The sequence below is a fragment of the Mixophyes fleayi genome, chromosome 5 (assembly GCF_038048845.1).
Source record: "Mixophyes fleayi isolate aMixFle1 chromosome 5, aMixFle1.hap1, whole genome shotgun sequence".
Taxonomy (NCBI): domain Eukaryota; kingdom Metazoa; phylum Chordata; class Amphibia; order Anura; family Limnodynastidae; genus Mixophyes; species Mixophyes fleayi.
This window is the reverse complement of record NC_134406.1, coordinates 5,986,721-6,002,166: the sequence shown is the minus strand read 5'-3', so window position 1 is coordinate 6,002,166 and position 15,446 is coordinate 5,986,721. Positions and strand designations below refer to the sequence as shown.

Genomic DNA, 15,446 nt, shown 5'->3' with positions numbered 1-15,446 from the left:
TTATGACACGGAGTAGAGATAAAAAATGAGCTTGGCGTATACTGCATAAGTTATATTCCATTTACCCTGGGACATTTTTCTTGCTTTTAATAGCCCAATGGAGGACATTTGAGAAAACAGGTGCAAGGTGGTGTTGCCCATAGCAACTGAAAAGACTGTGTCTACTTTCTGGTGCTGTTTAGAGAATATCTGGTTGCTGTGGTTTAATGCCACCTTTTCCCTGTGCACCAGTTTACGTAGGTATGAGATTTGCTGTGCGCTCTAATTAATATTTAAAGTCACATGTGGTGTGGATTAGAAATTACAATTATTGGTGACCATGATAGACAGTAATGTGTCTGGGGCTGGGACTTACGGTTTGGGCACTGTGTGGTTTGATCCAAAGTGGGCATAGCTATCAATGTCACTGTGCTCTAAATTGTATAGCAACCCTACCACTTTTACTGCAGTTGACCATACACACCCGTGTTAGCAGCACAGTGGTATGTTCCATGAATTGTTAGACAAACTCCTGTGGTTACTACAAATGACAAGTAAACGTTCTCTAAATAATCATTACCATAATCATAAATAATCATTACCATTTATTTATATAGCGCCACTAATTCCGCAGCTCTGTACAGAGCTCATATCAGTCCCTGCCCCATTGGAGCTTACAGTCTAAATTCTCTAACATACAGACACAGACTAGGGTCAGTTTGGCCGAGTGGAATGTACAACTGGTACTAATGTGTAAACTATTGCAAATCAGAATAAGACTGGAGAAATCTGTTGTTTGTTGGCTCAAAATTGTCTTACATTTTCTGTGGAATATCTGTCCATGTTTACCAGTACAGGATGCAGCTACTGATGTTTCCTTTCTTTACATTAACCTGGGTAGGAGCGTTTGCAGTTAACATATGGCGCGTTCTGGCGCATACTCCGCTATTCCACTGTCACTCGATTGAGAAATATGTCCAAGTAAAATGTGGCCCATTTGTATATCACTATACCGAATCTACAGAAGTACAGACAGGCAGTGTTTACCATGTACACGCACATGTGCGTCTATTTGCCTGTCTAATGCGTTTTTAATGGTGTAAGCCTATTGCGCGTTCTAGGGAAACACCCTAAAAAACACAGTCTGTGTCCGAGTCAAAGACGCTCTGTCTCTGTGTGTGTGTTATGGAATTTAGACTGTAAGCTCCAATGGGACAGGGACTGATGTGAGTGAGTTCTCTGAACAGCGCTGCGGAATTAGTGGCGCTATATAAATAGCTTATGCTTCCACTGTAGGGTCATCCATGTCATTCATGTCCCCTTTTATGTTTTAAAAAAGTATATATATTGTATATTTTTTATATTTAGTTTCCTTTGAACAATTCCTGCAGTGCTCACTCACACTTCCTGTAGATAATGAGGAGATTCTATACCCACCCCCTCTACAGATAGACCTGCATCGTACATTAATGAAGCAGATTGAGGTGTCACAAGATTGGTCACTAGAAAAATAAATAGATATGTCTATAAATCCTAATTGAATTTTGTACCCCCAGGCCTTGTGTGGCTGTTGAGCTATATGGTTACCCACCTACATAATTGCACAAGGTCGCACTTTCCAAGTGAACCATTAAATTGATATTCATTCTGTGCATTTGTGACAGTGGGGCCCTCCATTCATTCTTTAAGGGTCCTTAACTTATTGCATTTTGCTGCAGAAATTTGCACTGAACCACAGCAACTAACAATTTGTAACATTATCTGTTTACCGAAAGTCTGACAATGAAAGCCAGCGTTGATTGTTTATTATAGATTGGACGATAGTGTAGTGCAAATTTTCCACCACAAATGAGTCCTACAGTATTTGAATAGTAGTTTTAAATAATAAAAAAAATGTTTGTTTTTTTATTTCAAACATCAAACACTACTGTTTTCTGATTTTGGTGTTTGAGTTTCAACGTTTGCAATGAAAAACTATTAAAATATATTGATTTAAGTGTGAACATGTTGGAGCTAGTTCCTACATGTGAGAAACGGCTTGAACATGGTTCAACCATCTCGACCATCGTCAAACTAATTCATCCATGGTCAAACCAGTTTCATATTGTTGTATTGATCTTATGAACCTGCTGATTCCAGGATATCTAGCAGTTAGTATCGCTTCCTCATTCCAGGTTAAATCAGTCTCGGATTGTTAAAATATTGCAACGTAACTATTTCTGTCTCTACTTTCAGGTATATTCGATCTGAACGCTCAGTTATATTGATCAACTTCTGCTTGTCCATCATTTCTTCAAATGCCTTAATACTTGTTGGGCAAACACAGACCAGGAACAAGGTAGAGTACAGAGAAGACTTCAGCCTCCCATTAGTGATATTATAAGTGTGAATAATAATATTCTGCCCAGAAAGTCTCAGTGTGTTTCCTCTCCTCCATCTGCATTACCGGGTGGAGCTCACTAAGATAAGATCAAATATACATTTTTAGGTTTGGTAGAATTCCTCCTTAATTTAATTGTATCATATTTGTATAAATGTTTTAATTTAAAATATAAATATGTACACCCAACAGCGAATCAATTTTTTGTTTAGAATCACAAAGTATCCAATAATTCATAGCACTGCCCCCATTCATTACACCCACACTGCCCCCACTGATTATACCACCACTGCCCCCACTAATTATACCTACACTGTCCTCACTGATTATACCACCACTGCCCCCACTGATTATACCACCACTGCCCCCACTGATTATACCACCACTGCCCCCACTGATTATACCTACACTGCCCCCACTGATTATACCACCACTGCCCCCACTGATTATACCACCACTGCCCCCACTGATTATACCTAAACTGTCCTCACTGATTATACCACCACTGCCCCCACTGATTATACCACCACTGCCCCCACTGATTATACCTACACTGTCCTCACTGATTATACCACCACTGCCCCCACTTATTATACCTACACTGCCCCCACTGATTATACCTACACTGCCCCCACTGATTATACCACCACTGCCCCCACTTATTATACCACCACTGCCCCCACTGATTATACCTACACTGTCCTCACTGATTATACCACCACTGCCCCCACTGATTATACCTACACTGCCCCCACTAATTATACCCACACTGCCCCCACTGATTATACCACCACTGCCCCCACTGATTATACCACCACTGCCCCCACTGATTATACCACCACTGCCCCCACTGATTATACCTACACTGTCCTCACTGATTATACCACCACTGCCCCCACTGATTATACCACCACTGCCCCCACTGATTATACCACCACTGCCCCCACTGATTATACCTACACTGCCCCCACTAATTATACCCACACTGCCCCCACTGATTATACCACCACTGCCCCCACTGATTATACCACCACTGCCCCCACTGATTATACCACCACTGCCCCCACTGATTATACCTACACTGCCCCCACTGATTATACCCACACTGCCCCCACTGATTATACCACCACTGCCCCCACTGATTATACCACCACTGCCCCCACTGATTATACCACCACTGCCCCCACTGATTATACCACCACTGCCCCCACTGATTATACCACCACTGCCCCCACTGATTATACCACCACTGCCCCCACTGATTATACCTACACTGCCCCCACTAATTATACCCACACTGCCCCCACTGATTATACCACCACTGCCCCCACTGATTATACCACCACTGCCCCCACTGATTATACCTACACTGCCCCCACTGATTATACCTACACTGTCCTCACTGATAATACCTACACTGTCCTCACTGATTATACCCACACTGCCCCCACTAATTATACCTACACTGTCCTCACTGATTATACCACCACTGCCCCCACTGATTATACCTACACTGCCCCCACTGATTATACCACCACTGCCCCCACTGATTATACCACCACTGCCCCCACTGATTATACCTACACTGCCCCCACTAATTATACCACCACTGCCCCCACTGATTATACCACCACTGCCCCCACTGATTATACCGCCACTGATTATACCACCACTGTCCCCACTGATTATACCTACACTGTCCTCACTGATTATACCACCACTGCCCCCACTGATTATACCACCACTGCCCCCACAGAATCCTTTTCAAACTCCTCACACTCACCTACAAGGCTCTCTCCCACTCCACTGCCCCTTATATCTCCAACCTCCTCTCCATTCACACTCCTACCCGTTTGCCTAGATCGGCCAATGACCGTCGCATCTCCTCCACTCTGATCACCTCTTCCCACTCAAGAATCCAAGACTTCTCCTGGGCTGCCCCTCTTCATTGGAACAACCTCCCTCCCTCCATCCGTTTGTCCCCTAATTTGTGCACCTTCAAACGGGCACTTAAAACTCATATGTTCCTCAAAGCCTACTAGCCATCCACCTAACCTTCTCTCCATGCTTGATATACTCACTTCTCCTTCCCTGTCTCGCTTCTCACTCCTCTTGCGATTGATCCCCTTGTGCCTCCTGTCTGTCTAACCTCCCTTTAGGATGTAAGCTCTTATGAGCAGGGCCCTCTTCCTTCCTGTCTCTACGTATTTTTCTCCTCCAAAACCACTGTGCAAGCTTAGTTTGGAGCTATTGAGTACTGGTATTTTTGTTCACTGTTCTGTACTGTTTTACCCTGTATGGTCCACTCTCTCTTTTCTGTACGACGCTGTGGAAATCTTGTGGCGCCTTATAAATAAAGACTAATAATATTAATAATCCTTTCAGCCTTTATTTACATAAGCACTGTCCCCCATATTGTATATTATGACAGACAGTAATTTGCCCACCGGAGTGACGGTCCCTATTTTCAAGCCCAGTGGAAGCACAAAGTCAAATGTTATAACTGTATTGTTTTACCACTTGTCTACAGATTCCTTTCTCTCACATCACATTACAGTTGTGTTTTGCTTGCACGCTCTGAAGTTCATAGTGCACCAGGCTAATTCACAGCGGATTCATTTGTCGAATAATCCTAATTAAACTTAGCAGTCATAAGCAGAAATGTCCAAATCCATCCTCAAGAGCCACTGGCTTGCCAGAGATTTACAATGTATCTAATTAACACAAACACAATCAATTAACGCTGTTGTATGCTGTGGATCGCTAAGCATATTTTTATGCAGTATTTCTCCGAATGCAAGAACCCCAAAGGTGGATTAGGATGATCCTGGGCCCAGGGCAGGGGACTTTATTAACCTTCCTTAGTAATAATTAATGAGGGAGTCCAACATGCGTCAGGTTCCACATTTAAAAATCTCTTACTCTTTAATCAGAGGAGTCTGTCCTCTGTACCAATGCTATTCTGCATAATCGCTGCGCCATGTGCCTCATTACCTGCAGGCGCACTGGCAGCCGCTAGTCTCGTAGCTCATTCTGTGAGATCACACACAAGGTACACCATTTTAATAACTGTACCTAACTCTGTGGGTGTTCCTTTCCATTAGACCTGTCTGTTAAATTAATATCTGGAGAGGGGCAGTGACTGCAGCTCCAGTTTGGATGATGAATCACTTCCACGTTCCTATTCATAGAATATTTGAATCATTGAGTCCTCCAATAACAAATCTTCTCTGCTCTCCATGCTTATAAATGGTACAGTCCAGCAGTAATTGCCATGAAGTTAAGGTGAGGGCCATAGAAATGACCCTCACCAAATAGCTACCAAAATGAATAGTTACTAAAGAGGGTCATCATGCTATTTTGCGATTAACAACTGCGGCTGTTTCTATAAAATCACCTCTTCTATATGATGTCATTTCTAACGCAGGTGATATGCACCCTGGTTGCAGCCTTTCTTCATTTCTTCTTCTTATCCTCATTCTGCTGGGTGCTGACGGAAGCATGGCAATCCTACATGGCCGTGACGGGTCGTCTCCGCAACAGGATCATCCGAAAGCGTTTCCTCTGCCTTGGATGGGGTGAGATCCCTTGTTTGTACTTGGTCCTATATGGCGTTAGAAGTGGGAAAGTATATGGTGTTTTATAAGCATCTGTCAAAATATTCAAAACCAACAATATTATTGTTTATTTATATAGCAACACAATATTACGCAGCACTGCGCAGAGAGTATTGAATCATTCAGTCCCTGCTCTAAATTTCTCAACACACACACACACACACAGACACACACACACACACACACACACACACACACACACTAGGATCTATTTTTTCAGAAGCCTTCTAGTGTGTTTTTGGACTGTGGGAGGAAACCGGAGAACCAAGGGGATGCCCAGGCAAACAAAAGGGGAACATACAAACTCCACACAGATAGGACCCTGGTTGGAATTGAAGCTATGACCCCAATGCTTTGAGGCAACTATGTTAATGTTATAGAGAGATGCATAAGATAGCCTGTACAGAGGTTAGTTCAATCCAGAACGATAAGAGGAATTTTTTGTGCACATGAAAATACATCACCTTTTTGTGCCCAAATTTACACTTATCGCGTCTGATTTTCACCCAGTTCACTGGACTTGCCTGCAGGCTGGACCGCGCACAACAGGCGGGTGGTTTGTTAAGCAGGAAAGTTGGACACCAATCTCAGATTTGAGCCTAGAGCTGAACATCTAATCAATAATAGAGATTATAGCATTAACGTCATCCTGAGATGACTTTAACAGAACAGGGATCGGAGACGCTATTTGACCCCATCGCTGCTATCTGCGGTGGGTGTGAGCAGCTGTGTCCAGCTTTAGAATTGATTTTTTTTAATAAAAGTTTTTTGGGAACAAAATATACATTATTTATACATTACAGGGAGATTTAAGGCTATATGACTGGCAAGGAAATTACAGTGATAGCAGTTTATTTTACGCAATTGAAAAGATCTTTTCGTACTTTCAATGGGGAAGTACAGGGGCGCACGCAGGGGGGTATCTGGTTCTCCAGAAACCCCTCCCCTCCGCGAAGAACAGTGTCCCTACATAGCGGCACTGTACTATACAGCAGTAGTACAATACAGCACTGCCAGGGACGCTTCTTTGACAGCGCCGTGGCTGCTGTTCAGTGCAGTGCCGCCGAAATGGAGCTGCTGCGCATGCGCGACTGCATGCGCAGCAGCTCTCTCTGGTTTTTTTTTGGGGGGGGGGACCCTTAAAAATCCTGCATGCGCCCCTGAAGTAACATAGGTGTGAATAAAGGTGTGTGGTTTTTTTTGTTGTTGCATGATACGAAAAGTTTAGGGGCTGTATCGTGTGAAGCTACAACAATGTATCACATGCGGGAAATCAGGAACTGAATTAGCCCCATTTTTTTGCCTACAATACATTTTTGGGTTTCCAGTTTAAGACTATATGTGCCGCATTCTAGCACCACACAATGGCAATGTTATATTCTGTATTCCCCAACGGGGTATTGTCTATATACGTACAGGACAAAGCACAGCAAGAAATGTTTTCATACAAGAGCCAACCTGCCTTCCACAATGTCACTTACAATACTCAATTTACAGTGTCGCCTTTGTATTAATCGGCGCAACCTAAAAATATGACTCTTCCTAAAGCACTCAAATTTTATCCATTATACTTTCCCAAATTTCCAGCTGTTTCCTCCCGCAGTAAATCTAAAAAGAACCGGAAAGTGATAATTGGAACAATGTAGCAAGTTGTGATCTTGTGAGATCGCTTCATTGTATCGTTGATATGATAATCACAACTCAATGTGTTTCCAAATGTACCTTTGCATCTTACATTGGTGAATCCCAGCCCTGAAATGGGACAAATGGTGGCAGATTACCCTTTGCCGACAAAGTGCTAATTATATTCTGAATATTCTGTCTTCTTTGAAATAAAAGTTCTCCTAAGCTTTCCCTGAGAGGTGTGATTTGTGGATAACCATATCTCTGCGTTATTGCTAAAAAGTATCTGATTTTATGGGCTGGATGCAAATTATTGCATTTAATTTCTTTTCTTTGCTAATTGCGTTGGCTGAAGGTGGTAAACAAAGAAACACACAGAACAATGTGCTCTTCAGGTCATGGAGAATCTGAGCACTTAGAAAATAAAAGAAATGAAGCAAGTGGAGGAAAATAATTGCAGCGAAATTTGTTTCCTGGCATAAAACGGACACACCGGATATTGAATTTGGCAATATTCAGAATGCAATTAGAGAACAAATAATAAACAGAGTCATTGGTCCATGTAGTCATTAATATGAGACACATTTATAGTAATCTGCGTGTTATCAGGGCAACTAGTAATTAGCACATCCAATAAAATGGTCTTTTTTTGTCTCACCTCTGCTAAACACGACATTTTATTAATAGACATTTTTATAGAGGTCGACGTCACATATTGTCGATTTGATCCATGGTCTGTCTCCCTAATAGTAATAAAAATGGTTGGGTTCACAGCATTCTAGAAGTCAAAAGGTAACACTGCTCAAAAATAATGTTGCCACGCTTAAATTATTATGTTGCCGAGTACTACAGCTTACTAGATTAACAATTGATACTTGAAATAACAATTGTGCCTGAAATAGCCTGCATAAAACATAGAAACACACTGTGGACTGCACTGATTGTATGGGTGCAGCACTTGTTAAGGAGCACCCATCCTTAAACCCCTATATGTGGCAGCAACGGAAAAAAAAATGGGCTCAACGGCTCAACTTCTCAACCGTGATTTGAGTAAGTACTGCATTTGGTCAGCACTGGTGGCAATTCATAGACACAGTAGCTACCCCCCAAAAGGCTGGATAGTCCTGATTTGTGGGGACTACTCCTCCATCCTATGGGTAAGGACTTTCATCCTGATTCTAGGACAGTTGGTAGATGACAGTTGCCCTCCAATGTTGTCTGTACCAGAGGCAGGTTCAGTGGCCTTGATGAAGTGTTTTTAGGGGAAGGAGACTGGGCAAGGTAGCATTTTGGAAGTCCTGTTCCCACCTTCGTGGGGATGTGGTATGACCTAGCGTGACGTGGTCACACAAAGGGGCGTATACCCATTGATGTCCTATTTGAGACACCCAAAAGTTGTAGCTTAAATTTAGCTGTCAAATATTGTGTGACTTGAGCAAGTAAATTATACTGTAATGTGCTCTTACACCTCAGATCTGCTAGGTTAGTTCCCACATCCCAGCCGTGCCAAGCTCACGCTCCTTTTCATGCACTGTCCTGGTTCGAAGACCCAGGGCCATCTTAACAACATTATGGGCCCCCGGGCAAAGTAGTGCACCGGGGCCCCTAGACATATAGATATAGATGTATACAGATATAGATATAGATATATAGAGATAGAGATAGATAGATGTACTTGCTCAGTGACCCTTGAAGGTTTTTTTGCAGGTTTTTTTCTTTTGCAGGATTATTTATTCTCATTAAGAGCCATGCCTATGGGGCCCCCTTGCCCGTGGGGCCCCCGGGCAGCTGCCCATCGTGCTCAATGGAAAAGATGGCCCTGCAAAGACCTCCGATGTTGGGAAGTTTTTGTTTCAGAATTCTCTATTATGAGGAAAGGTGCTGCCAGAATAGCTGAACAATTTACTGGTTTTCTAATGAAGCCGTAATTAATGAACTTATTTTTTGTAATTAGTAACTAGCTGAAATATATTACCCTATAAGTCTTACCTGCTGTTTGTTTTGCGTTACGCTGCCATTCTCTTTATGATACAGTGATGTATTCTGCTCCAGAGCCCGCTGATAGAGAAGAATATTACTAAATAGCCGAACTTTATTCTCCCACCAGCCGCAGAGTGTATTCTGCATTATTAATGCTGACTAATAGATCTCGTATGGTCTTATTTCAGTCTGCAAATATTACTGGGAATAGTCAAAACACATTTCTGAAAATGTTCCTTTAATTAATGTATGTTTAGCTCATGTATCAACTTGTAACAGCGTTCAGCCGAGATATTTAAAGTACGCTTGCTGTCCACAAAGAGTTGCAGGCAGACGTTTTTCTGTAGCGAACCAAAATTCATGAGAGGGCAGCTTATTGCTGTGGTGATGTCACTTGTTCTTCCTGAATTAATAGGCTGAAATTTGAACCATAAACATCTCTTTATAGTTTATTTTACCAACTACAACATTTATGTTCTGTTATGTGATCTGTTTTGCGCAGATGCCCCGGACAGCCAGGGAAGTAATAAGCGAGGGGGAGTTTTGTCATAATCATTTCAGTTTATTTTTATTGGTTCTTTACATTCCACACCGAAGCTTTATACCGCAAGCTGGACCAACCGCTCTCCTGCCAGCAAGAAGCGGGATTGGTCCCTGACACGAAAATGTCATGTCTGTCTGTCCAATCAGAGCCTAGCAGGTCAAACCCCCTCCAATCTGTGGCTGCTACATGACAGATTAATAGTTTATCTGTAGGCTGAAGATCCAATGGGGTCACCTCCATACAGAATGTAAATCACTGGCTCCCTTCTGTAGGAAAATACAGGTATATGGGGGTATGTCAGACCTCCACTTCTCCTGCTGCTACATTGTAACACTATCACATTCCATTGACTTACATCATATATATATATATATATATATATATATATATATATATATATATATATATATAAATATTATGTTACAATTAAGGCAGTAGGATAGGTGACGGTGTGAATAAATATATATATATATATATACGTTCATTGTAAAACCCTCCCATTACATTTTTCATACCACTTTTTCTAAATTTACACACCACTAATTCTAGGGGGTAAATGTATCAAGCTGAGAGTTTTCCGGTGGGTTTGAAAAACCAATCAGATCTAGCTATCATTTATTTAGTACATTCTACAAAATGACAGCTAGAATCTGATTGGTTGCTATAGGCAACATCTCCACTTTTCAAACCCGCCGGAAAACTCTCAGCTTGATACATTTACCCCCTAGATCTCCACTTCCACCACTTGGTAAACATTAAATAATATACACAAAATACATAAACATTGTGACTAATGGAAAGAAAAAAGTAAAGTAAACCAGCAGACTTGTGTGATATGATGAACCGGCTTCTCCTGTGTTACAGGTCTCCCAGCTCTGGTAGTGGCGATATCCGTTGGGTTTACAAAGGCGAAGGGTTACGGATCGGCCAACTAGTAAGTAACTGTGGTTATTTCTACCCCTCATTATTATCTTGTCCTTTTCCCCCCCAGAATGTAAAAGACTCTACAATGTGTGAGCAGTCTCCTATGCTGTATACATATTTATTTAAAGGACTCCTGTTAACCCAACGTAAATCCAGTGTGGTGAACATAGGACATCAGAGAAAAGATTTGTCTGCCTCATAATGCATTAAATTCATCACAGAACTTTTGCTATTTGCATCACACTTCTTTCTCCAAAGCTACAGTGTCTAGGTATCTTTTTAAGCTCATAGATTGCCTTGTGAATCTGTCTCCTTCCTCCCATTTGCATCTAAATACCACTGGCATCAGGCAGTGGCTGCTGACCAATGAGAGCCAGGATCACGGGACTACAGGAGCCACTTAACCTAAAACACAAAGTAACTGCTAGGAATCATTCTCAGATACATGTAAATCTTCCAGAGACAGAACAGGAGATGCTTCATATATCCTCATTTACAGTGCAGCATTTTTAAGACATTTCCAGCTGAGGTTCACGTTCATGTCCTTTAATGTCATTACTGACAGGAGGTCTATGGTGCGTAGCTTAATATATTCCCTACAATCCCAACTTTATCTCAATTATCTGATAAGCTTCTGAGATATACTTATATCATTAAGAATGTTAATCTCAGCTTTTTATATGTAAGACTGCAGGTATTTTGGGCATAATGGTGTTTTCAACCTGATCCCTGATTTAAAGGATCCCTATTTTTTTTATTTTTTTTTTTAACATTATGTGTTTTCTCTTGAAATAAAAAGATATCTCGCTGTTATTATACTAGAAGAGCGTTGAGAGGTTCCCTTGATGTGCTCAATACCAGGATTCTGAGCCCAGGACTGACCCTCATTCATATTTTATTGATATTATCATCTCTTAATTATATATAAACCACCAATGTATTCTGAGGTTCTGTCTCAGTCTGTTTGTAGATTGTTTTATTGTGTAAAAGAGGAAAATACTCACAAAAGTAGTTTTTTTTTTGCAAATATAACCTTGTCCTATAACAAACTAGTTGTTAGAGCGTATCTAACTCTACTAGAGAGTGTATCTAAACGGTACCTTACTGTACAGATTGTCAGTCTTATCAGTGGTTTCGAGTCAACCGTCAGAGACCCAACTTTGATGTTTTTCAAGTGAGTAGCGCAAAAAGCTATTGAAACCTGCTCAGGTTTGTGACAGTTTAGTTGTGGCCCTGCTAGAGAGTGTATCTAACCTACAGTTAGATATAGGGTAACCTGTGGAACATACCACAAAGGCGAACATATCCTTAAAGCATCAATCTCACATTCAAGATTGTTTTTTCGTCAAATACAGGTACCTTTTAAGCATGCATCTGATTTTCCTTAGCTATCCTACTACAAATCATTATGTCACTTTCAAAAGCTCTCTGGTTTGCAAACACAAATGGCTGCCAGACACAGACCCATTCACAGAAACAGGCTCACAGTTCTCAGTATGTCATGTGATGGCAGAGGTGAGAGAGGGAGGATGTCACAGTGTAGACAGAGCTCAGAGTGGTGTTCCAAAGCCTCTCTGCTCATTACATCATGTGCCATGTGACTGTGGTTGCCATGGTAAATCAATAATAGAAGCCTGAAGAAGAAAATCAAGGGAAATATTATTCTTAAAGCCTGTAACAGTGATTTTTGTTAGAAAAACACACCTGTATTTTCCATGGGCTTGCTGCCTTAAGATGGATTTTAACAAAACAAAAACTAAATGCAGATGACTCCTTTACTGCAAAATAAGCTGTGGGGTTCCTCTTACTTACCGAGAAGCCACAAACAACTGTAGCACTAAATATTGGCAAAGAAGTTGCCAATATTTGAGCAGATCTGCTATTAGCATGAATGTTTCATAATGGTAAACCAGAATGAAGGTTAATCAATGAATTATAACCCTGACTCTATATTCAGAAATCAATACTTGGAAATATAAAAGTAAGCACATAAAATGCTGCATAGCAGAATCCAGAAGAAGACTTCAACTATTCATCAGGATAAAGATTCTTCACTCAGCTCCCAAGTGATCACGTTGCGTGCAAATAAATATTCGATAGAAGCCGCTCATAGAGACTGATGGATGCAAATAACGTATCACATTTATTAGCGATTGAGGTCACGGCGCTCTCTGGTACAGCTACAATGTTACCGGGATCAGATATTCGACCCCGCCGTATATCATTTCCCAAACTGTTTTGATGAATGAGTACAACAATCTGAAAACTCGCTGCACTTTCTACAGTTTCTGACTCATTGACCTTGATCCAGCCAGTTTGCAGACGATCGATCCGGTTAGAGCTTAGATTTTAACGTCGAACACGAACCACAAATGCGTCCGGCGGTTGCAAAAACATAGGAAAGACGCAAATTATCGATTGTACCACAAACATGTTTGTCGGATAATTGATCTTTATAAACGCCGTTCTCATTAATGACAGCAATAGTTAAATAAGTTGGAAGTTCAGAAACAGAGCATATTGGTTAGTCTGTAATATGCAAGACTATTATAATAATATTTATCATATTTATAATCGGGACAGCACAGGATTGTCGTAACCTAGGAAGTCCATCAAATGCTTCAAATACTAATAAGTGCTCCCTCGTTATACCGCCAGCTATTGTCAATATAGAGAGGGGGATACATAAAGGAAGGAAAGTATTATAACTCAGTACATGAGGACAGTGAGTGATACAAAAGTAACATTATAAAGATGAAATACTTTACATCATCTAATAGAGGTCAGAGCCTTAAGTATAAGCTTAGCTAATAAATAGTTTTTTGGGAGGGGGGGTATAGAGAGTAAATTAGAAATGACTGTAGAGCCCCTTTATACACAAGATATACTAGTCTATGTCTGAGCAGTCTGCAGCCTCGTTACGTATTCATTGCTGTGTGCCTGAATGATACCCACAAGACTGCAGCAATGTTTAATCTCGGCGGGGGCCAGTATTTGCTGCACTCCTGGTACAGCAGCCATCCTGCCCGGCTCCCCCCCCCCCCCCCCCCCCCCCCCATCACCTCTGGTCACTGTCACATCCTGAGTCTCTCTGTACAATGACAGGAGTGTCTGCAGCCTGCACACTGCAGGGGTATTTATCTTCTCTTCCGCAGCTTCTTTCTGAGCACAGCGCTGACCAGAATAACAGCTGTACCCGGCCAGATGGTGAGCTGCCCCCCTCCCAGTGACCCGCTCTCTTCTACAGACATGGTGGCAGTGCGGAGGGGGGAGGGGGGTTAATAAGAGATTGTTTGATGCTTTAGCATCTCGGTTGTTTTTTTGCATATGTTGAAATCCACTGTAATAGTTTATGTCTTTAACACAATTTAGCCATAAACATCAGATCTCAGGAATCAGCAATTACTGGACATTTGCTGCCATGTTTTTTAACTTGATAAAATATATCATAATTAGTAATAGCAAACGTACAATCAGTGCAAAGTAGTTCTCTTAAAGTGGACCTGTCACCTACACACAACACATTAACCAGATATATAAAGATGATTGGACCGCTAGAGGGGGGCGTGACTTGTGAGGAAGTGGGCGTGTCCTCACAGCTATATCAAGTGGTTGGGGGAATTTGAGCATGGTTTGACCTCGATTTTATTTTTTATTTTGGGGAACATACAGACAACGAAATAAAACATACATTGCATTTAGTGTGTCTTACAGTTTCTACTATATTTTTCATGTTAATATGTCTGCATGAAATCGGTTATTACAGATATACATATTTATGAATATTAATGAGAGTGACATCCTCAAACTCTAAGAAGTTTGCCAGCTTTGAGCACATTGGGCCTGATTCATTAAGGGAAGTGAAGCACAAGTAAGTAAGTATGGCAAAACCATGTTGCATTGGAGGGGGAGGTAAATTTAAAATGCAATGGCAGATTTATAGTTGGGGTAGGGCATGTCCTAGATCAACTTTAAATTTCAGTGTAAAAATAAAGCTATGAAGTATTTTGTGTGCTACATGAAAAAAACAGCCAGTATTTTCCTTATGTGCAAAACTAATTTGCACCCCTTACATTGTAACATTGTTTTGTCTAGAAAACTTTAGTAAGAAAACTTACTACATTTTTTGCTTAACTTTCCTTAATGAATCAGGCCCTTGCTCTATTTATCATGAATTAGTGTCACATGATCTCAGCACATGGGATAGCCCACTCCAAACCAGCTAATTGTTAGTACAATAATAGAAAGTATACACTATAACTGATTTTCTTTGAATCTAGTCATCATTAATCGTAATAGACTTGATAAAAAGAAAGCTCTTCACTCAGGCATCGTTCATCTCATCTGCCTTCGACTTCCCTTCAAAACTCTCACAAAGTGAGCGGGTTGCTTTAACCAG

At 41.2% G+C, this 15,446-nt stretch overlaps 1 protein-coding gene across 7 annotated transcripts in view; it reads left to right on the top strand.

Annotated features, from left to right (window-relative positions):
- The window catches only part of ADGRB1 (adhesion G protein-coupled receptor B1), a 411,983-nt gene that overhangs the window by 340,326 nt on the left and 56,211 nt on the right, over positions 1-15,446 (top strand). For all 7 annotated transcript variants that reach the window (XM_075211647.1, XM_075211646.1, XM_075211644.1 and 4 more), the window contains 3 exons: positions 2,215-2,317; positions 5,787-5,937; positions 10,988-11,057. In XM_075211647.1, coding sequence (XP_075067748.1) covers positions 2,215-2,317; positions 5,787-5,937; positions 10,988-11,057 — 324 coding nt within the window. The remainder of the gene's footprint in view (positions 1-2,214; positions 2,318-5,786; positions 5,938-10,987; positions 11,058-15,446) is intronic.